At 45.2% G+C, this 19,611-nt stretch overlaps 10 protein-coding genes across 10 annotated transcripts; 3 read left to right on the top strand and 7 right to left on the bottom strand.

Moving 5' to 3' along the window:
• Positions 1-140: 140 nt before the first annotated feature.
• Positions 141-3,167, bottom strand: VTP01DRAFT_5707 (uncharacterized protein; the record flags this gene model as incomplete). The annotated part of the gene is made up of 3 exons (XM_069384529.1): positions 141-2,591; positions 2,653-2,785; positions 2,878-3,167. 3 exons carry the CDS (start codon positions 3,165-3,167, stop codon positions 141-143), a joined length of 2,874 nt encoding a protein of 957 aa, XP_069235149.1.
• Positions 3,168-3,950: 783 nt separating this feature from the next.
• On the bottom strand, positions 3,951-5,249 carry VTP01DRAFT_5708 (uncharacterized protein; the record flags this gene model as incomplete). Its single annotated transcript, XM_069384530.1, has 6 exons — positions 3,951-4,217; positions 4,277-4,428; positions 4,494-4,671; positions 4,743-4,997; positions 5,053-5,091; positions 5,154-5,249. The coding sequence occupies 6 exons, from the start codon at positions 5,247-5,249 to the stop codon at positions 3,951-3,953; spliced, it is 987 nt and encodes a 328-aa protein (XP_069235150.1).
• Positions 5,250-5,674: 425 nt separating this feature from the next.
• On the top strand, positions 5,675-7,884 carry VTP01DRAFT_5709 (uncharacterized protein; the record flags this gene model as incomplete). The annotated part of the gene is made up of 5 exons (XM_069384531.1): positions 5,675-5,726; positions 5,812-5,969; positions 6,029-6,397; positions 6,472-7,680; positions 7,753-7,884. The coding sequence occupies 5 exons, from the start codon at positions 5,675-5,677 to the stop codon at positions 7,882-7,884; spliced, it is 1,920 nt and encodes a 639-aa protein (XP_069235151.1).
• Positions 7,885-8,043: 159 nt separating this feature from the next.
• On the bottom strand, positions 8,044-9,023 carry VTP01DRAFT_5710 (uncharacterized protein; the record flags this gene model as incomplete). Its single annotated transcript, XM_069384533.1, has 3 exons — positions 8,044-8,237; positions 8,293-8,675; positions 8,734-9,023. 3 exons carry the CDS (start codon positions 9,021-9,023, stop codon positions 8,044-8,046), a joined length of 867 nt encoding a protein of 288 aa, XP_069235152.1.
• A 100-nt stretch (positions 9,024-9,123) lies between these two features.
• Positions 9,124-9,938, top strand: VTP01DRAFT_5711 (uncharacterized protein; the record flags this gene model as incomplete). The annotated part of the gene is made up of 3 exons (XM_069384534.1): positions 9,124-9,573; positions 9,635-9,769; positions 9,825-9,938. The coding sequence occupies 3 exons, from the start codon at positions 9,124-9,126 to the stop codon at positions 9,936-9,938; spliced, it is 699 nt and encodes a 232-aa protein (XP_069235153.1).
• A 378-nt stretch (positions 9,939-10,316) lies between these two features.
• VTP01DRAFT_5712 (uncharacterized protein) lies at positions 10,317-11,764 on the bottom strand (the record flags this gene model as incomplete). The annotated part of the gene is made up of 5 exons (XM_069384535.1): positions 10,317-10,579; positions 10,649-10,746; positions 10,815-11,077; positions 11,132-11,293; positions 11,363-11,764. 5 exons carry the CDS (start codon positions 11,762-11,764, stop codon positions 10,317-10,319), a joined length of 1,188 nt encoding a protein of 395 aa, XP_069235154.1.
• A 1,955-nt stretch (positions 11,765-13,719) lies between these two features.
• On the top strand, positions 13,720-15,155 carry VTP01DRAFT_5713 (uncharacterized protein; the record flags this gene model as incomplete). The annotated part of the gene is made up of 5 exons (XM_069384536.1): positions 13,720-13,757; positions 13,809-13,852; positions 13,918-14,412; positions 14,474-15,057; positions 15,126-15,155. The coding sequence occupies 5 exons, from the start codon at positions 13,720-13,722 to the stop codon at positions 15,153-15,155; spliced, it is 1,191 nt and encodes a 396-aa protein (XP_069235155.1).
• A 445-nt stretch (positions 15,156-15,600) lies between these two features.
• On the bottom strand, positions 15,601-16,623 carry VTP01DRAFT_5714 (uncharacterized protein; the record flags this gene model as incomplete). The annotated part of the gene is made up of 4 exons (XM_069384537.1): positions 15,601-15,747; positions 15,830-15,984; positions 16,044-16,192; positions 16,250-16,623. The coding sequence occupies 4 exons, from the start codon at positions 16,621-16,623 to the stop codon at positions 15,601-15,603; spliced, it is 825 nt and encodes a 274-aa protein (XP_069235156.1).
• Positions 16,624-16,859: 236 nt separating this feature from the next.
• Positions 16,860-18,728, bottom strand: VTP01DRAFT_5715 (uncharacterized protein; the record flags this gene model as incomplete). The annotated part of the gene is made up of 3 exons (XM_069384538.1): positions 16,860-18,185; positions 18,247-18,354; positions 18,417-18,728. The coding sequence occupies 3 exons, from the start codon at positions 18,726-18,728 to the stop codon at positions 16,860-16,862; spliced, it is 1,746 nt and encodes a 581-aa protein (XP_069235157.1).
• A 172-nt stretch (positions 18,729-18,900) lies between these two features.
• Positions 18,901-19,287, bottom strand: VTP01DRAFT_5716 (uncharacterized protein; the record flags this gene model as incomplete). The annotated part of the gene is made up of 4 exons (XM_069384539.1): positions 18,901-18,905; positions 18,959-18,971; positions 19,059-19,191; positions 19,238-19,287. The coding sequence occupies 4 exons, from the start codon at positions 19,285-19,287 to the stop codon at positions 18,901-18,903; spliced, it is 201 nt and encodes a 66-aa protein (XP_069235158.1).
• Positions 19,288-19,611: the final 324 nt, after the last annotated feature.

Below are 19,611 nucleotides of genomic sequence, written 5' to 3' on the forward strand. Positions count from 1 at the left end.
CTTTTTACTGCAGTTCGGAGAGAAGAAGGGGAATCCAAGCAGGAACCGCCGATATTTATCTTTACGATTTTGCTCATCAAGGCCAGCACGAGACGGACAGAAAAAGAAAGAGATAAAAGCCAGAAGTGGAAGAAAAATGGTTACAGCTTTTCGTACGCTCTGTATTCTCCAAAATACCCTCTACAAAGTCTGCGGATAACCTTTTCGTACGAACTAGGGGAATGATCCATAAACATGCTACGGGAAAACACGATTTCGGAGAATCGTGCGTGAATATTGTCGCAGCGGCTAAGCACCACCGTACTTGCCCGCCTATGTTGCGACTGTCTAGCGGCGCTGTGTTCCGCTTGAGTTTCTTGCTGGGTATCACTGGCCAGCTTTGGCGCAGACTCGATAATATATATAGTACTTGGTGGATACAGCTTTTCTGCCTGCATATCCGCCCGCAATGTCTTGATCATTGCCCAGAACCAGTTTTCTTGCTGCTCGTCGTCATCGTTACCATCACCGTCGTCTTTCCGGTATCTCCCTACAACACGCCGGATGATATCGTCTGCAACATGCGCTTCCTTGTGGAGACTGACAGCAATGTTCTTGAAATCCTTTAACAGACCTAGACTCAGACAGCTGACAATGTCGTATCCGTGCACGATGCTTGTCACCAGGCCTCGGCCGCAATACTCGCTCAGATCCCGGGACATGACGCAAGGTGGGCCATAGACATAGCAATGGATAGGTCGCCCGTGAGGCAATCCAGAAGAAGGCGAGATAACAAACGGAGCATCTTCTAAATGCATTTGATCGCTGCCGCAGTGGCGGCTGTACGATTCACGGGTCTCGCTCCACAAGATACCGAGTAGGCTGGCAACACCGCCGCCTAATGAATGTCCAACAAGGACAAGTCCGTACGCAGGATACTGTTCCAAGCCTTCGCGTATGGCTCGAAAGATTTTCCCCTTTGCTTTTGCAAGAAACTGCGCTGCTTCAAGCATGCCACCGTGTGCCTTGTATTCGGGAGCCGCCGGGGAATGATCAATCTCCTGCTCAGGAAGCTTGACTGTCGAGTAAGTGCATGTCAAGTCCGTGAGAAGATCGCTTAGGCCAAGTGTGCCACGGCACGTCAAGACGATAGCGCGAGCGTTGTGGTCGACTGTCACGTAGTGTACAAGCTCGTGTATCGAAGGATGGTGCATCGTCAGCATGGAACGGTCGGTGTAACTCGATAAAAGGATATCCTCGACAGCGACGCCGGTGTGATGGGCGAATGCGTGATGGTTGCTGTGGTGATGGTACGAAGTTGGCAAGATTTTGGGTATATTCCCAATGCCCAGGATACGCATGAATGATTCACCGTACGCGGCGCTAGCGTAGCGCATAAATCGTGCAATGTTCCTGACGAGGTGGTCACGCGGGAAACAGCCCGCCGATAGATCGGTTTGCGGGGTATTACTAAAGGTGGTTGTAGTAAGCGTCTTTGAAATACTAGTGACGGATGAAATGGAGTTGGATCGTTGGGCACGAGGGGTAAAATATTCGTCGCCGTCCAAGGGAGTCATGGAGGGTATTGGTGTATTGTTCGCTGAAGAGATGCGGCGGTGAGGGAGAATGGGTGGAGAAGATAATGCGAGTGAGGAAGGCGGCGATGAGTTGCGTTGTTTCTTGCGGCTGATAAATGAAGTATTTGGATAGAAATCAGAAAAACTTCTGCGAGGCGAATTCCAAGATGAAGGACGACGCGTTAATGTACTATTGCTATTATTGTCGTCAGACTCATCGAACTGCGCTGCAGCGGATACAGTGGCCGATGTGCTGCTGCTCCTTACAGTGACGGGTTCCCAATCCATACTGTCGGTCTCGTATTTCTCCTTTCGTTCGACCTTTTTCCGCGACAGTTTCTGGGATAGGCTAGATAGTAAGACCTTGTAGTTACCAGGTGTAGGGAGACTGTTGCCTCGGGGCCGAGCGCGTCTTGCGCAGCCATTTTCGACCATAGCCATAAAAGCCTGCTGATCTTGCTCGTCAGCTCTTACTATGACGTACTTTGCAGCCGATGGATTGTCTTTACTATTCACAGGTTTGATGCACGTTGTCGTGGTCGTTGTGCGTTTAGTGGTGGTTGTTATTTCATACAGGTCAAAAGGTGCTGGTGGAACTACGAGCTGGCCGCTGTTGCTTGTTTTCTCCTCATCTCGTTGCTGTTCAGATATCTGCTCGTTTTCCTGTGCTAGATATTTTTGCAGTTCATGTAGTACGTGAGCGTCGTGCTCTTGCTTTCTCTCTTTATTGTTTTCGAGGTCGTACTGCATCACAGCCTCTTCACTCGTTTCTTCGTCGATCACGAGACCTTTCCAGAGCACGGTCGTTTTGAGTTGTTTCACGGAGCGTTTGTGTGTCACGTACTGCAAGAGTGCAAATGCTGTCAGGGCCTTTGTTAGACCTGACAAAATTGCCATCTTTCCATCTTTTGCCAGCTCGAAATCTGGATCTTGCATGAGTTCACGGTGCACGAGACTGATGATGGATGCAATTGCACGAGAGGTATCGTTAGAGCCGAGAATTCCCTCAATAACACGCACTGATGCTTCAGCTGTCTATACTTGGCCTTTTTAGTCTGAAACACTAGGTACATTTATTCCCATACAAATTACTTACCTTGAAACCCGACTTTACAGTTTGGGATGTAAGTTGTAAACCCGAGAGTGCAAACAATTCTGCAAGTGTAAAAGTATGATGTACGAGGTAAATGCCGAGGTTGGTATATTTATCGAGGATACGAAGATAGCCTCTACTTGGCTCTGTTAGGAAACGAATATTGTACATTTCACGCAAATTCTCCGGCCGAAAAAACAGAAAAGGAAAAAAATAAAGGATACTAACCTTTCTGGCTCGCTGGAGGGGGATGTCGGATATGTGAGGGCATTTATTCTTTTCGCTGTCGCAAGGGCGTTCGTGATCGCATGTCTAGAAACGCCAAGAGACAGGACAGTGCCGTATTTCGCTGCTTCGAAGAAGGCTTCAACAAACAAGGATGAACATCGTATAGACAGGCGAGCAGCCAAAGACGCCGCAGTAACAAAATTGGCCATGCGTTCAGGAAGCAGCGTAGGCGCATCGTGAACCGAGGATGCTGTGTATGCCGTCAGTTCTTTCGATGTCGAGACGGTCATCGCGTGTAATAACAGAATAAATTATAATAAAGAGATATGCATACGTGGACAACGGCAAAAACAAGGAAAAATTACAAGAAGGGAAAAAAGGTGAAAGAGGAAGAAAGAAGAAGACAAAAACGAAATGAATACCCCACATGTGACATCTTGCACTGCCAGTCGCTTTTTGCCTTTTTGGTACGCACCCCATTGCCCCACACACATTTTGGAAGGGATCACATGCAGCAGCAGCCGGTAACTCGGGATTCCTTCCCTTTGCCACTTTGGTGACAGATCACACTACAGTTCGTTTGCTGCTGCTTAGCCCTTCCTATCCGCTCGATTGGAGTCTGCCTTTTGGGCGTTTCGCTCAGTATTTTGGTACATTATTTAGTGTTTGATTCAAGACTTTATTTAGGTCCGCTGATCGTGCAATGTTTCACGAAGCTTCTGTTGCGGAGCATTGCATCGCGGACCCCAAAAATCTTAGCTTCCTGCATGCATGACAAGCATGCACGGCAGAGTGGTGCCAGGAAGCGGCGTCGCATCAGCTCGGTCCTAATAGGTGGCACGGGCGCCCGCCCCATCACTGCCATGTCCCAAAATGATCAAAAATTACATAGAGTCCTTTCTGGATGAGCGCACGCTCTGATGTGTATTTCAGGAATATGCTCGTAGAAAGAGGAATTTTATTTTGGTGGTGAATGCACAAGGGATTTCATCGAGAAGAACAATACAATACATGCAAATATCTAAAGGGGGATGGGCGCAATTGTTCCTATTTTGAGTAGTATGCGTGCGCATCTAAGAATCAACAGGTCCACGCAGTGCCCTGTCAGATTTAGCCCTTTCCATTAAATCGCTGTTGTATACACTGCTGGTCTTTTCATTCTCTGAAGTCGGCTCCAATGGGGGCACATTGCCCATGACAACAGACGGAACACATCCACCGGGCATATGGCTGCAGGTGCATGTCCCTCCTAGGAAATCCGGCAAATTTTCTGGCGCAATGTACTGCAACAGCGTCTCGGCTGTCGATCCTTTGCTAACAATGTGGATTTTTTCAAGCGTCTAAACCGAATACTTGTGTAAGTTGGATAATCAACTGCTTTGAAATACTAATTTTATACCCTTGGTTCCAGCCATGGTTTTATGATCTTCCACATGGCTACAAAAACAGTAGGCGCATTCACTACAAACATTTTGTTCAATGTTTCGGGATAATAATGCTGGATGATATCGAGAACGGTTTTCAAGAGTTGCAGTGCACTCATATGGAACTCTACAAGTTGTCGGCACTGTCAGTCTCACACTTTTGCTTAACATGTTAGCAGCAGCCGAACGTACGAGCTAGCCCCAGATTGTTGCAATCAAAAATGACAGTTTCTTGATGTATTGTGTGGCCCGCACGCAGAGAACATTCCGGCATGACGACTCTGTTTAGGAATTCGTTGCAAGACACCTGATACTGAGTAACCTGCTCAGCAGTTACTTCAGTGCATAGTTCTTTTGCCTTGTGATAGCCCTATTTTTCCATTCCAAATACATTAGCACAATCACCGGGCGGTAGCTTTGCGTGTGTGCAGTACTTCTTACAGTGCGATCTATCAAAAGCGGGTGGCCTTCCCGATCCACTTTGTGTATACAGTCGCCCCCCATCAGGTTGCTGATACGAACAACGCTGTCCGAAAGTCCCGGTTTGACTTGGACGTTGCCATCATCGAAACTTTCGAATCCTCTTATAGCGACCAAGAGCGGTAATCCGTTCTGTCGCGTGGCGCACGGGAGAAGGTCAATCTCGTTACTCTTTCTCCACGCCAAGGTCTCATCCAGTTGTTTCTTGGCTGCATTCTGCGATTGCAATTGGTCAATTATGAGCTTTGACGCGAGGGGAGATAATACGTACAATGTCCCAGTTTCGTGCAACCAGAAACTGCTTTAGTCTCTATGGTAACCCGCATGAGATGATGCAAACGAGCACAGCATGCTGGTAGTACAATTCTTTACAGTATCGGAATACTCCGAGGAATCACCACCAAGCAACTCTCGAAAAGCAGCAAGGCATTCTTCTTGTTCTTCGTTGGATTTTACTGAAGATGGCATGCAAAAATGAAAATGATATTAAAAAAACAAGAGAAAAGAAAAGAAAAGCGATGAAGCCAGGGGCGAAGAGCTATCAGATTTTCAAACTCTCTTGCAAAAAAGGGCATGTGACATATGTCCTTTGTAATATGTAATTTATCTACGCTCGTTTGCTGGCACGTATAATATCGATAATCATTTGCTACATATCGATAAAGAACGAGTGATGTGCAGCCTTTCCTGCATGTCAATCCCTAATCTGCAAGTGGAGCAATGCCTTGCGTTCTGCTACAATGTCAGGTTCGCCCTTGTGGAACCATCGTTACAGAAATGGAAAGTTAGTTTCTTTGTGGAAAAGCAGCCCATTTTTCTCTTGTGCGCGGCTCCGAGACCTAGCCTTTCCTCGCTTCTCTCGATCCAGGCATAATCTAAACCTTCTTGTAAAAATGACGGACTTTGTCGTGTATGAAGACACACCCCTTGCGGAATACTTGAGCTGTAAGTCGTTGGGCGTCCAATACAGTCTTTTTATATTTCTCTCCTTTCTGGTGTGGGCGTTCTGAAAGCTTATCCACTTTTAAAGCTTTCGACGGTGCAGATTCAGCCGTCAAGCTCCCGCCTTTGCAAACACACACTGACGGATCCTTCCTGTCAAGAATGAGTCGGCGCTCGTCCTCGAATGAAGCTTCCTACAGCCTGCGGCGGATCTTACTGCACTGCTGGCAACGATCGCTCCTCCACGCAAGTATACCATAAACATATGCTGCACAGTTTCACAAAGATATTGACATTTGCTATAGGAAACATTCAATGTATGTCTGCCGCTAGCTGAAGAGACTGCATTCGAAGAGAGATTCAAATATCTTATCGTTACGTCGCCTCTGCTAAGTGAAGTCCTATCAGTCCACAACGCCGGCAGAAAGAAGCAGAAGCATGCAGCACCGCACATGACCACCGATTATTCCACCCCGACAGTCAAGGTTTCAAAAGTAAAGAAAGTGAGCACGGCGGCGACGATATCCGGTCTCTTGGCTGCATTGGGCGCGGAGTCGGCTTTGATACATCAGCAGCAAGCAAGCGGATTGTGGAAGTTTGCTTCAGCTCCATTCATGTCTATCACCACCTTGATGACTGGAAGTCTTTCAATATTTTTACTGTACAGGCACATGGTAAGTAAGACTGTGGATGGCATCAACGTGAACGGTTGTATCTGATAAGGTGGAATGGTTTTCCCTATGCACAGCGTCGGAGTGGGATACGGCAATTATATCAGACGACACTTTCGCGATTACAAACATTGATGGAAAGCTGCGAAGCTCTAGACAACAAAGTGCACCGAGCCATCATCACCATTCAAGAAATTGAGCTTGTTTCTCGAGGATATAGACTCTCAACGCCGCTGTCACCGATTTCGCGGATAGAGCAATCTAGCAAAACTCGACGATGCGCAACGTTGCGAAACAAATTAGCAGCGACCCTCCGACGCGCATTCATTGTTTTCGAAGAAGGAATCATTGACCTGATAGATCAGGTCAACAAACAAAACTTGTCGCGATTGTATGATATGTATAACGTAAAGCCGATTGCATCGTTGTCAGCAGTTGACAGGATGGAGAATGCCGGGGATGGCAACGTGGGTTGCTCCTTGGACTGTTTGCGAACGCTAGCGCAGCTCATGCATGCAAAGCGACGAGAATGTATGATGCAACTTTTAGCATTGAATATAGTGACCGAGGAGCATGACTCTATTCGCCGCGATTATAAGCATGGTTGGAAATCAGTGAACGCGGTTCTATTCAAGCTAACAGAGGAGACCAAAAAGTTCACCGACGACATTGGAGACGCGTTAGAGACCGAGCTTTGCAAACCTGCAGCAGCAGATACAGATGCAATTTCTCGCTCGTTATCTCCCAACTCATCAACTTCAGTCAGCGATAGCCGACTAAAACTGTTCTTGCAGAAATTGGCATCTCTCGATCAACAATTGCGAACATTAGAAGCAAAAGTTTATTTGTGCAACCAAGATATCCGGCAAGTCGCGTCTGGCGAGTTTGACAATGCATTGTCACCCGACCATTTACGCGAGCAACTCCGCAAAGAGTACATGTCCATACAGCATGATCTTGGCCAGATGGCTACAGAGTGGGAAGCAGGACGCGCTGCTCTCGTCAATTACCTTGACCCGCCTGAACTTGACTTGTCCCCTTCTTCATCATCCTCCACGCCTGAATCTCCACGCAAAGAATCCCCTTCGCCGTTATCGTCACCTTCTATGGAAGCAACCACCAAAGTATTTGATTCTGAAGAAACAAGTATCCTCGATTTGCCTTTGCCTGCGCGACCGTCCGTGTTCGAGGCCGTTGTCGAGATGGCGGAACCTAGTCGCCCTGAACGATCGCGGAAATCTCGTGCAGAACGGATAGCAGAAATGAAAGCAAAGCGGGAGCAAGAGGTAAAAAAAAATTGCAACTTCATGTAGAGCAAAAAGGACTTAATTTACTCAATCTGCTTTGCTTACCTAAAGGCTCACGAACGATCCAGCCGAATGGACTCTCAGAATATGGTTCATGAATTGAAAGATGTCCTTGGTCGTCGAGTCACGGAATTCGGCCTAGAACCTGCAAACGAAGCTGATAATAACAACAAGGCCGCTTAAATAGCTGTCACTATTTATTGCTATTATTATCATTTATCATTATCAATTTTGTATACCCAACCACCATCCTCTTACCCGCCCTCCGATAGCTGACCGTCCAGTTTTTGTATGTAAAAAATGATTTTTTGCAAATGTTGAATTTAGAACATGTCTTTATTTTTACAACTTTTTGACCTTGACGGGGCGATTTGGTGGTTTCTTCAACAGACGCCAGAGCATAACGGTAGTTGCCAGGGACAGCGAGTACCATGTAATTATATACTGTAGATGGTTATTGCGGACCTCCACCACTGGTGATCGGCCCACTGGTATCCCTTTGTCTATTAAGCCATATTCGGTATGCGGGGATTGGTCTAAAGCAAGCTATGGTTAAAAGATGCTATGGAAGTTGTCAAAAGTTAGACTTACCAGATACTCTTTCTACCAACAAGGGTTCTGCACCTGTCAACTTTGCCATTGTATCAACATCCACCCAATACCATTGGTTTCGAACGATATCGTTGTCTGGTGTAAATGCGTTGCGTTTTTCCGACATTCGCAGCAAACCTTCCACTTGCACTGGTCCTTCTATCAAGCTATCTGGACGTGTTCTTTGATCTTTCTTTGCTGTTGAGACCCATCCTCTTTTCACGAGAATAGTGGATCCATTTGGCCGTTCGAGTGGCGTGATGATGAAATATCCGACCTGACCATCTCCTCGCGTTCGCGGTCCCAAAAGTATTTCTTGGTCGTGTCTGTAGACGCCAGTTACGGAGACTTTGCGATATTCATAATCCGGTAATGCGTCCTGGCTACATTTGCATCGTCAATATACACTGCTTTTTTCGGCAACAAACAGGGGCTACTTGCTTAATTCTTCTAGGAAGTGGGATGGGGCGCATAGCCATCCTCTCTTCGAGTTCTTGTATCAAGTTGTGTTTCCATCGCAAACGCTGGACTTGCCAGGTGCCGAGACCAAAGGCAAGGAATGGCACGGTGCACATGAGCGCAGTGCCAAAGCCGAACCGGCGTTTGGCCTTGAACACTTGCTGCTGGTGCTGCTGTTGCTGTCCTTCTTCGTTGTTGACAGCTGTTTGGAAGCCTCGGCGTAAAATCACGCTGCGTCGAGCACCAAGCAATGTTCGACAGAAACGTTGCATAACAAAAAGTGTGCGTGTGTGTGGGTGGCATCATTGCTGCCAGGACCCCATTTATGGGAAGTGGCTTCTCCGCTCCTCCGTTTTAACTTTTTCTCTCTTTATGGCCGAACAGAAGCTCACCAAACGAGAACGGAAAGCGGCAGCGTTCAAGAATCGCAAAAAGCAAAAGCAGGAATTCACTGAAGGCAAGGCGTTCCCTGCCTCGGATGTCACGGACGAAACAGTCGACAGTAATAAGCGGAAACGAGAGGACGACGACGATGTTGATCAGGAGACCAAAGCACTGCAAACTTCTTCGGTGGAAGAGGCAGGAGAGAATAAGAGCAAGCCCAAACGGAAACGAAGCAGAAAAGGAGAGCCTCAAGAGAAGAAACCTCGATATATTATTTTTGTTGGCAATTTGCCGTATGATACCACCAAAGAAGCACTGGCCAAGCACTTTGAATCAGTGGGCGGCGAAGCTCCAACTGTGAGATTAATGACTGAAAAGGGAACTAACAAGCCAAAGGGATTTGCGTTTGTCGAGTTTCAGGAAGCTGCACAGCTCAAGGTACGAATGCCGGTATTAAATATGGGCCATAACAACAACTCATTAACCGTGGTTTCTACAGAAAGCACTGGCGTTTCATCATACCTTTTTCAAAAAGAGACAGATCAATGTCGAGCTGACTGCGGGCGGTGGAGGCAAGACCGAGGCACGCAAAGAAAAGTTGAAGCAAAAGAATGAAAAGTTGAGAAAAGAAAGGGTGAGTCTCGAAATTATTGTGGAATATCATGTAACTCACATATCTGCAAATCTAGCAAAAACGCCATCAAGTCAAAATCTTGGGTAAAGGCGGTAAAGGCGATGAAGGCTCCTCGTACGCAAAGCAAGACGAGGCTGAATCTGGACAACCTGAAGAGGACGAATTCTAGGCATTTGCATTTCAAACACCCAATTCTTACATTTAAATCTTTGCATATCAATGTAACTTAACGACAACAATGTAATCATCTACATCGTGTTCTTGAAAGCATAATAACTTTTGCAAATAGCCCACATTGCCCTTTTGAAGTGATCTACGACAGAGACTTAATGCACGGATGATTAAGCCCATCTGCCTCGCCTAGTATTATATTAAGCACCTGGACAATTGCTTTTGTTCGAGCTCCAGTCTGGTCCAATTTGGAAAGTATTGCTGCTAAGTTACAACAGTATTGGAAATACGCAAAGAAATGTAAATAACTTTCATTTCTTGGGACGAACAAATCGAAATTATAAGATATATACTATTGGTATATGACCTCTTCAAATCAAGAGGAAGGGCAGTAGGAGCCAGTCTCGGAGTCATCGACGTAGACGCAAACATTTGCAGGTGTGTTGTTAGCTGCTTCAATGTTGATATTTTCGAGTGTAATATCCGTGCATGGCGTGCCTGACGAACAGTTCAAGTTGATGATTGGGTTTCCATCATCCGACACAGATCCAGAGATATCCTTGAAGATTATATCTGTAATAGTCAGTGAATGATCATTGGCGCCCGTGCAGTAATCCATCTGGTTGTTATCGCAATAATCTTGGATTTATCACCACGGTCAGTAAACTTCTCTGTCATCCTAAATCTTGATATACTTTGGAAACTTACGAGTGGTAATGATAATTGGATTTTCATTGTTGATCAGCTGCATATCTTGAAATGTAATATTTTGGACTGCACCCTTACCGCCCGGCCAGGTTTTGACTCTATGCAATTAATGACATTGGGTTAAAAAGCACGAAAAAGAAAAAAGAGATACGCTAAATTCGCTTACCTTGCACCATTTTGGCAGTTGCGGCATGTAACGTTCTTGACCAGAACGTCTTGTACAATATCAATTTCTCCATCAGGAGCGTATTGACCCAGGGAACCAATGGAAATACCGTGAGATCCAGTGCAATCCAGATTTTCAATATCGACTGCACTTGCGTTTCGCTTCATGGCAACACAGTCATCTCCGTTAACAATAACGGAATCCTTGATGGTTACGCCACGGCTAGTGACGGCGTTAAAAAAGTCGCTGTTACGCGTTCTGTACTGCGATGAAGAATGAGATTTGAGTTGTTGCTGGATATGCAAATGGGAACTTACGGTAGAGTTGGTCACAGAGCTGACGTTCATGTTTGTGAAGACGATATTTTCAGAATCCCTAACAAGGAATGCCCAGAATGGGGTTTGCCTGACGGTGATATCCGACACATGTAGGTTCTCAGTCTTGTCAAAAACCATTGTAATTGGTCTTGGATCCTTGGCCTGTTATGTAATACGATGTGTTCGTTAGTTCAGGTTTAATTCGGACTTGGTGGGCGACTATGTACTTACCACAGCATCCCACCATACTTGCCCTTGTCCATCTACAACGCCACCTCCGTCAACGCGAATGTTCTTGCCTTCAAAAACCCACCATGTGCCTGCGCTTTGGAAATTTAGTGGAAATATGCTCTCCTGCCACGCCGTGATGTTCTTGTCGCTGAACACAACGTTGCCTTGCAAAGAAATGTGGACGTTATCCAAGCCTGTGATATTCATCGGCTTTTCTATAAAGTATTCAGTGTTTTTCATGAAAACCACACGCGAGTTCTTGTGGCATCTTTTGAAAGTGCTCAAAATTTGAGGGGAGGCGTCGGTGCCGGGAGGATGCGACGGCGGAATGACGCAGTTGCGAAGAGCGTCAGCTGTCGCCAAAAGAGCGAGGCCGATAACCGAGACAAAGGATGCTTTCATTGCTGCTGAAACGATGGCGTCTCTAACTGAACAAACCTTTTAAACTTTTTTCCTACCTCTCTTTTTCCCAGGCACGACCGTTGAAGTTTGGATGCAAAATACCCCGTCTATGCCCCGGTCGGGATAAAAAGCCCAAGACTATTCTTCCGTGAGCAGATCTACTGTACTACTAAGATCGGTCGACACCGCGTCTTCAGTGACATTGACAAATTCATCTCCTTGGTCACACTGATAATTTTTCTCAAATATAAATTGCGTTGAATTAATCATGTATACCCCGGTTACCACATACATACTCTGTGAGAACGCCGAACAGGCGGGAAAATGGCCGAGATAATGGATGCTAAAGGCTATTCATGATTAACAGCGTAAAACCTACTGCTTGGCGCATGGTATTCCTTTCCATTCAATTGTGACCAATTAAATCGATCCTGGCAAAAGTATGATACCCCATACCGGAGTCCATACACAGCCACCTGGGAAAGATTCAACTTCTCTCTCTCTCATGCGCTAATAAGGATTTCATTATAATCATATAGACTAAACTAGAGAGCCTGATCAACTCCATTACCAATAGATTTACATATTCTCCAATACTTGACTGTTTTTCACGAATTTCGTGTGAGCTCTGGTATTTTACGATAAAAGTTCAGTGCCTGATTATATACAAGTAAGCTGTCATTTAGAGCTACTTTGCCAAGTTTGCGTGCTAACTCCCATCGTCTTATCATGTGCATTAACACTCAAAAACCGTAAGCACAGCAGAGGTACCGCAGGCAAACGTGATCAGCTCGCTGACGAGCGCAACAGCATTTTTGGCACACTCTTCTATCACAGAGCAAGTGCACTTAAGATACCATGTCTTAGTAATGGTGGTAATAAGTATGAACTCTAAGTTGCTTGCGTGATAAATTGAAAAAAATTACTCATTCGTGGACAATACAAGTTCAGGTATTATATCTTGCAAACCACCGAATGTGATATTTTTTTTAATTGATCCATAGTATGTATAGGAATATTTAATATGGTATAAAGCTATATGTAAATGGTCCCATCTTGACCTTTGACAAATTCCTCCTTTTCTTCACACATTCTGTCATGCACAATAAAGAAGGGCTGTGCGCGATCCCCGGCAATTTCCATGATTCCATCCTTGTCAGCCTTCTCTGCACTTAATGCTCTGATATCTCGAATGCAAAGGATACGAACAACTACTAGAATCGCTTTGGAAACATCTTTGACCTCTATCATGTGCACGGTAGCTGTTCAAATTGTTTGCGAGATGTTTGTAACGTAGTGATTCGGAAGGTCTGCTATGTAGCCGCAATTCTCTTAATCGTCGTATGTCGGCAATGGCTGTTAAGAGATCACCTGGCGTTGGTGGTGATTGTCCATCGGGATATACAGGTAGCGCATGCAAATATTTGGAGTCCTGGAATATTGTTGATGTGGCAAGAGTCTATTTCGAGTAGCTCCAAGGGCTTTGGTGACGATGCCAAGGCAAGTCGTCAAACGTCCGTGCGCGAATTAAACCTCTGTTGAATAAAAGGAAAAATGCTGATGCAATTCAGCAATTACAACGTACTCAAGAACATAATAGCCATATCCAAGGTATAGAGATATTTAGATGCATACAAGGATGATAATTTGCTCTATACCGTTTTATACCATCGTGGAGTGTATTATTCGGGAAACTGATGCACAATTAGCATCATCGAAGACAGAAAGATTTGATTACAAGCAGCGCAACAGATGTGGACTGAAGACTTTAGGTGGAAAAGCATGTACCAGATAAGACAAATAATATGCTGCTAGGTGATAATTGACTTGATGCCCACAGAAATAACCCTAAAAGGTCATGTGTAGCAGCGCCCATGAGTCAATTTTCACATGCTTTGGACCTTTTATTCTAAGCTTACCCACGTTCCTTTTCCGCTCTCGTTTCTCTCGCAAACATGTCATTGCGTCAGGCCTTCATTGTATCTGCCAAGAGGTAGCATTCTCCATTCTGCCTTCTGTCAATCAATGACTAAGCTTTGCATAGAACACCTTTCGGTAGCTTTGGTGGCAAACTCAAGGAGTTGACAGGTACACAGAGCAGAGACTCGGTAAATGCACTGAAAATATTAACAACAAAGAACTTGTTTAATAAGCTGCTGAGCTGGGTGGACTTGCCGCTAAAGCTGCCTTGTCATCATTGCCAAAAGATATGCCGATCGACTCTGTGATTATCGGAAACGTTATGCAGACAGATTCAGCCGGAGCCTACGTTGCAAGACACATAGGGCACAGGGCTGGTCTTCCCGTGCATGTTCCTGCATTGACAGTAAACAGACTTTGCGGATCTGGTCTTCAAAGTGTGATAAATGCTGCGCATGAGATTTTGCTTGGTGACAGCGATGTCGTGTTAGCTGGTGGTGCTGAAAGTATGTCACTGTCGCCTTACACCCTGACCGGCGCTTCTCGATGGGGCACCCGACTTGGCAGCGATCTCAAACTGCAAGACTCGTTGTGGGCAACCCTGACCGATCAGTATCCGAATCCTACTCCTATGGGCATTACTGCTGAGAATTTGGCAGAGATGTACAAAATTTCCAAGGACGAATGCGATCAATTTGCCGTTTCCAGCCAAAATAGATTTGAGAAAGGTAAAAGTTGAGCATATATTTAGTCAAAGTTTGATAACTGAGTGATCCGCTTTTTGAATAGGAATAAAGGAAGGCATCTTCGATGATGAAATTGTTCCGGTGGAGATCAAAGCGAAAAAGGGTACAGAAACAATGTCGCAAGATGAATATCCTCGCACCAATGTCACGTTCGAGTCCATCAATAAGCTCAAGCCAGTGTTCAAAAAGGATGGTGTCACATCCGCTGCGAATGCTTCTGGTATAAACGACGGAGCTGCTGCGTTGATCGTCGCCAGCGAGGAAGCCGTCAAAAAATATCAATTGAATCCATTAGCCCGTATCGTGAGCTGGCAGGCATCCGCTGTCGAACCTACATTGATGGGTCTGGGTCCTGTGCCAGCTATCAAGGGTGCCTTGCAACGCGCAAAGTTGACTTTGGATCAGATGGATCTAGTTGAAGTCAACGAAGCTTTTGCTGCACAGTTTTTGGCTGTTCAAAAGGAGCTCAAACTCGACCCAGCCAAAACGAACGTAAATGGTGGTGCTATTGCTGTTGGTCATCCACTCGGTGCGTCGGGCGCACGTATTTTGGCTCATTTGACTCATCGCTTGCAAAGAACGAAATCAAAATTTGCTGTAGGCTCTGCTTGTATAGGCGGCGGTCAGGTAAAAATGACTATGGCTAGATGCCCCAGCTGAGAATCACTTCCATTTACAAACAACCGTTTTTCTAGGGAGTTGCCGTAGTTCTAGAAAGAGTTTAGAGGAAGCATATAAAGAAAAGCAGAATATTATCGTTACATGCTTTGAATATCCAGTGCTTACAAGTAATGGGTCCATTTCATGACTATTTCTTATAAGATCCCAAGGCTTTGGTAGATAGAGCAGAGCAACGAACATATTGAAAGAAAGGGAATATATCGCACTTACCTAATTACAAATTCGCGCCAATATCTCGAGCTCCAATACCTGATTTCGGGCGGATAATCTAAAAACTGGACGAATATGGCGTAGGATTACTTGTGATGGAAGATAGCCCACGATATATTACGTACTCGCTCCGTTGAAAGCCATTGTCATCCTATGTAGTTGTGATTTCCTCTCTGATATCCGATAGAGGCAGACTTTTATACGTGTAGAGAGGTAATTTATTACATTCAGCGAGTATTTTTGACTGTAAACGAGGGACTATATTGTGCAAAGATATATTTACATGCAATATTTTCTGTACATTAGTGCGATTATTATGATTGCAGCTGTCCATAGAACAATAGCAGGAACGCCATTCCAAAGTGTAGATGCGTGGGTCCATATCTGACCTGCGAGCCCGTTTCTCCAGCAGCTCCTCTTCACGATCTATAATGGGACGAGTGTTACAACATCTAGCGTACCCTCCTTTCTGCTATCATGCTATGCAAGCTACTAATGAGATACTTGCAGGTAACCAAAGATACTCTGGTCGTCCAATCGCCGAAGATTCCTTAAACTCGGTTCCGGGCACTTTTCTCACTTCAGTGCATCGTACAGTCTCTGTTAACAGATAAAATCCAATCGCTGTTGTGCAATAAATCATGGCTTTTCGTAACGAGAAATCTAAATTTATACAGTATTAGATGTCAAATGGAACATAATTATTCCCGCCAGTTCTTTACCTTGTCGCCGATCATGTTCATTTCGTACTTCCGGATATGAAACTGTTCCAAGGCACACGCTGCATTGACGGGGAATACGCATGTCGGAATGCAAGTAATTCTGCAAACAGGTATCATGCACAAATTCACTGACAATATTTCCGTTATTACTACGCAATTATCCATAACTATTTGTTTCTCCTTTGTGGAATTTCATCTCTTCTTACATAGTTCCTCGGCAGTTGCATGGAGAGATAAATCGACCATGCTCGTCTTCTGTCGTCCCATAACATATCCGGCATCGTTTGCTGCTATCAGATCTCGCTGCTGATTTCCATGCGTGTATAGGTTTCCCCTTCAAGAAGCGGATATTTGGATCCTCGGTTGAATCACTATCTTCGTTTGATAAACTGCTCTCATATGACGTATCTGCAATGAAAGCGTCCTGTCTTGTAAGCTGCGGAAGCACTAGTGTCTTTGGAGGCTGTGCTGTATCAGCAGGACGGAGATGTCGGCGGAGGTTAACATGGTTCATGCTACTATTGGTACTCAAGTTGCCTCCAAACGTTGAGAACCGTGATGACACTAAAGGGTAGGACATTCGTTGCGGTCCTTTTTTTGCATAACTCGACCGATCATACGCAGAATCTTCCATGGCGGTTGACAATGCAAATGAGAAAGAGAGAGAAAAGCGGGCTTGTTAGTTACTGAAGAAGTAGCAGCTGCGATTATTGTTCGACTATGGCACAGCAGTAAAAAGGAAGGGAAAAAAAGCACCTCGGAAAAATCATCCAGTGCGTTCTTTTTTAACACTTGCATTGATGTTAGACACGTGGCTCACTCCATGTTAAGCACCAGGCATCTATCCCATCCTTGACGATCTTTGAGTACTTCCACAACTTTCCAGCCTTGAAAGATCAACTTGACCCGCTTCATCATTCCTTTTCCGCATTCAAGAATGAGCCAGCCTTTAGGTTGCAGCAGCTTGGGCGCTATCTCGCTCAGGACGGTGTACCACTCATATCCTTCATCCTTTGCAAATAATGCAATAGACGGCTCGTGATCAAGCATCGGCCTGTGCTCGCTACGATGCTGAATTGCAATCAAGTCTAGGTAAGGGGGATTGCAAACAATGACGTCAAACAATCTTTCGTCGCCAGGTACAGCGTAGCATTTCATATCTTGATGTGTCCATGACACTCTATCGTCAGCTATGTTCAGGCACTGCGCATTTTCTTGCGCCACTTGCAATGCCTGCTGACTGATATCTAATCCGACTCCTGTTGCATTCGGGAGTCGATGCAAGATGGATAGTAATAAATTGCCGCAGCCGGTGCCTATATCAAGTACACGCATTGTCGTTCCATTCTCGTTCGTCGTAGTCGTTGAATTTAGATATTTCGTTGTTGCTTCCACTAGAGTCTCTGAGCTCGGCCGTGGTATCAAGCATGATTCCGTCACCTTGAAGGTATGTCCGCAAAATTCCTTTTTTCCGAGTACGTATGCCAGGGGCTTCTTCTTGCTGCCTTCAGCAGTTTCTATGCTGTCTAGATACTCTGCAGCAGCGGCAGTATTCACTCCAGCTTTCTTCAGTTCCTCCAATTCCCGATTGAAATTCCGTCTCCAAAACTTTTGCTCGCGAGTTCGCAGCAATTGAAACTTCTCTGGTTCTTGAGCTTCAAAGACCATCGTCTTGCGCGTAGCAGGATGCTCCAAGCAGACACGGATAATGCTCATGCATAATCCCTTATCTTTGCTAGCTTTAAGCTGCTTCGTGTATGTAGAATTACCAACGATAGGGTAAGACGTTCGATGGAAAAAGAAGCTGCGTATGGCGGTGCTGCTGAAGGGAGTACAAACATCCAGATCCAAGGTAGTTAAGTAGTCAGCTGCATTCGAGCGCGTAGTTTCAGCAATGTGGATGCTTTTTACTATATTCCCTGTTCTTTGCGTCGCCGGTATATCTGCTGCAATTTCATCATCGTCGCTATCAATCTCGTCGACTAAACCGGCTGTTTCTTGCTGTTTTTCTTGATCAATGGTAGACAGTAAATCGGCTGGTACTCTGCCGTGACAAATAACTCGGACTGTGAGATTGACCTTGTCTTCACTGTACAGTTCACCAAGGATGTTCTTTGCCAGTTCTGACTTTGCAACGACTAACTGGATCCATACTTTGTGATGAGTCATATAATCCATTATTTGATAAACAGTGTTGAGATACTACCAGACCGGAAGCTGCCTTTTGAAGCGTGTATAAAAAACGGAGCTTAACATCTTGCTCGACCTCAGAGCATTTGTATTGCAGTGCTCTTTCAAAGACACCAAAGCTCTGCACCAGATTGGTCACCGTCAATGCCATTATCTTTGCCACTGTAAAGAAAAATTCCTAACCTGGCCTGCTGCTTTCCACACTACGGCTACATGCTCATCCTGATATCGTATGTCCACATTGACGGCCATAAGCTTTTGTCTTTCGACGAGGCCTTTATCAAACTTGACTTCCACAACGTCGTTTGTGTGTAGCAACCTTGTTTCGGGGACGACCTGGCCATTTACAGTGATTTCTCCTCGTTTAAATGCACGTTTGCAGCTTTCTTTGGATTGTACAATATGCCGGTAGTGCCGCAAGATCCATTTGATGATCCGCACACCATCATCAGGTTCCTGTACGGTGGCTTTAAGGTGGTTGATGCGTTCTGACATGAGCGGAAGAAACGGGCGGGAAAACGACAGTGAAAAGCTTTTAGTTAAAAAGCATGAATGAACAAGTTATAAGTATATATTCCAGTAAGAAATATTATTGAAATGGATTGACTACTATGGCAACTATTGTTGAGCGTCTGCATCTATTCTTTTTCTGCAAGAGCATATGTCTTTAAGCTATTTGCACCTCCATTAGCTATCAGAATATTATAGCACCGACGTTGACTTACCCAAATTTTTATCCTATCGAGAGGCTACGGTCAGTAACTAGCCCAGTTCTGCTGCAATCAAGTTGAAATTTTTGAGTGAGACTGAATCTCATGTCTTTACTTCATCCACGGCGGAAGCATGGAAGAGGTTGGTTATCATCTGATAGTGCTTTTGAGATACCACTAAGCGCGATATTGGAAGCTGCGGCAGCGTCTCTGCTGCAAGTGGTAGTCGTACTATGCGAGAGGGACATCTTGAGTTTGGGCACGATACAGCACCCTTGACTCTGACGAATTTACCGTCCCGACGATACTGGTGGATCCGGGTCTTCTTGAAGCAATATCCGCATGTCTTTGTTGTATTGTATTCATCGATGGTGTACAATTGTCTGGCTCAGGTGCCTTGAGGGTTTGTTCGAACTTTTTAAGACTTCCGCTACATGCATTACCTTTGACTCTGCTGTTTACGGGTTTCCAGTTACCGAGGAAATGGATTAACTGAGTTCTTCGTCTCTGGTTCTTTGGAAATTGCCTCGTTTCGAATACTGGGCCCGAACTTTTGATAGAAAGACCTTTGTCGGAATTTCCTGGTTCTAGCTTGCTTGACATTTGTTTCCTGTCCCTGGTCCCGTAGCGCTCGATGAACTTTTCGAAAGCTAACATTTTCGATGAAC

The sequence above is a fragment of the Rhizomucor pusillus genome (assembly GCF_041956525.1).
Source record: "Rhizomucor pusillus strain CBS 183.67 unplaced genomic scaffold VTP01scaffold_24, whole genome shotgun sequence".
NCBI classification, from domain to species: Eukaryota; Fungi; Mucoromycota; class Mucoromycetes; order Mucorales; family Lichtheimiaceae; genus Rhizomucor; species Rhizomucor pusillus.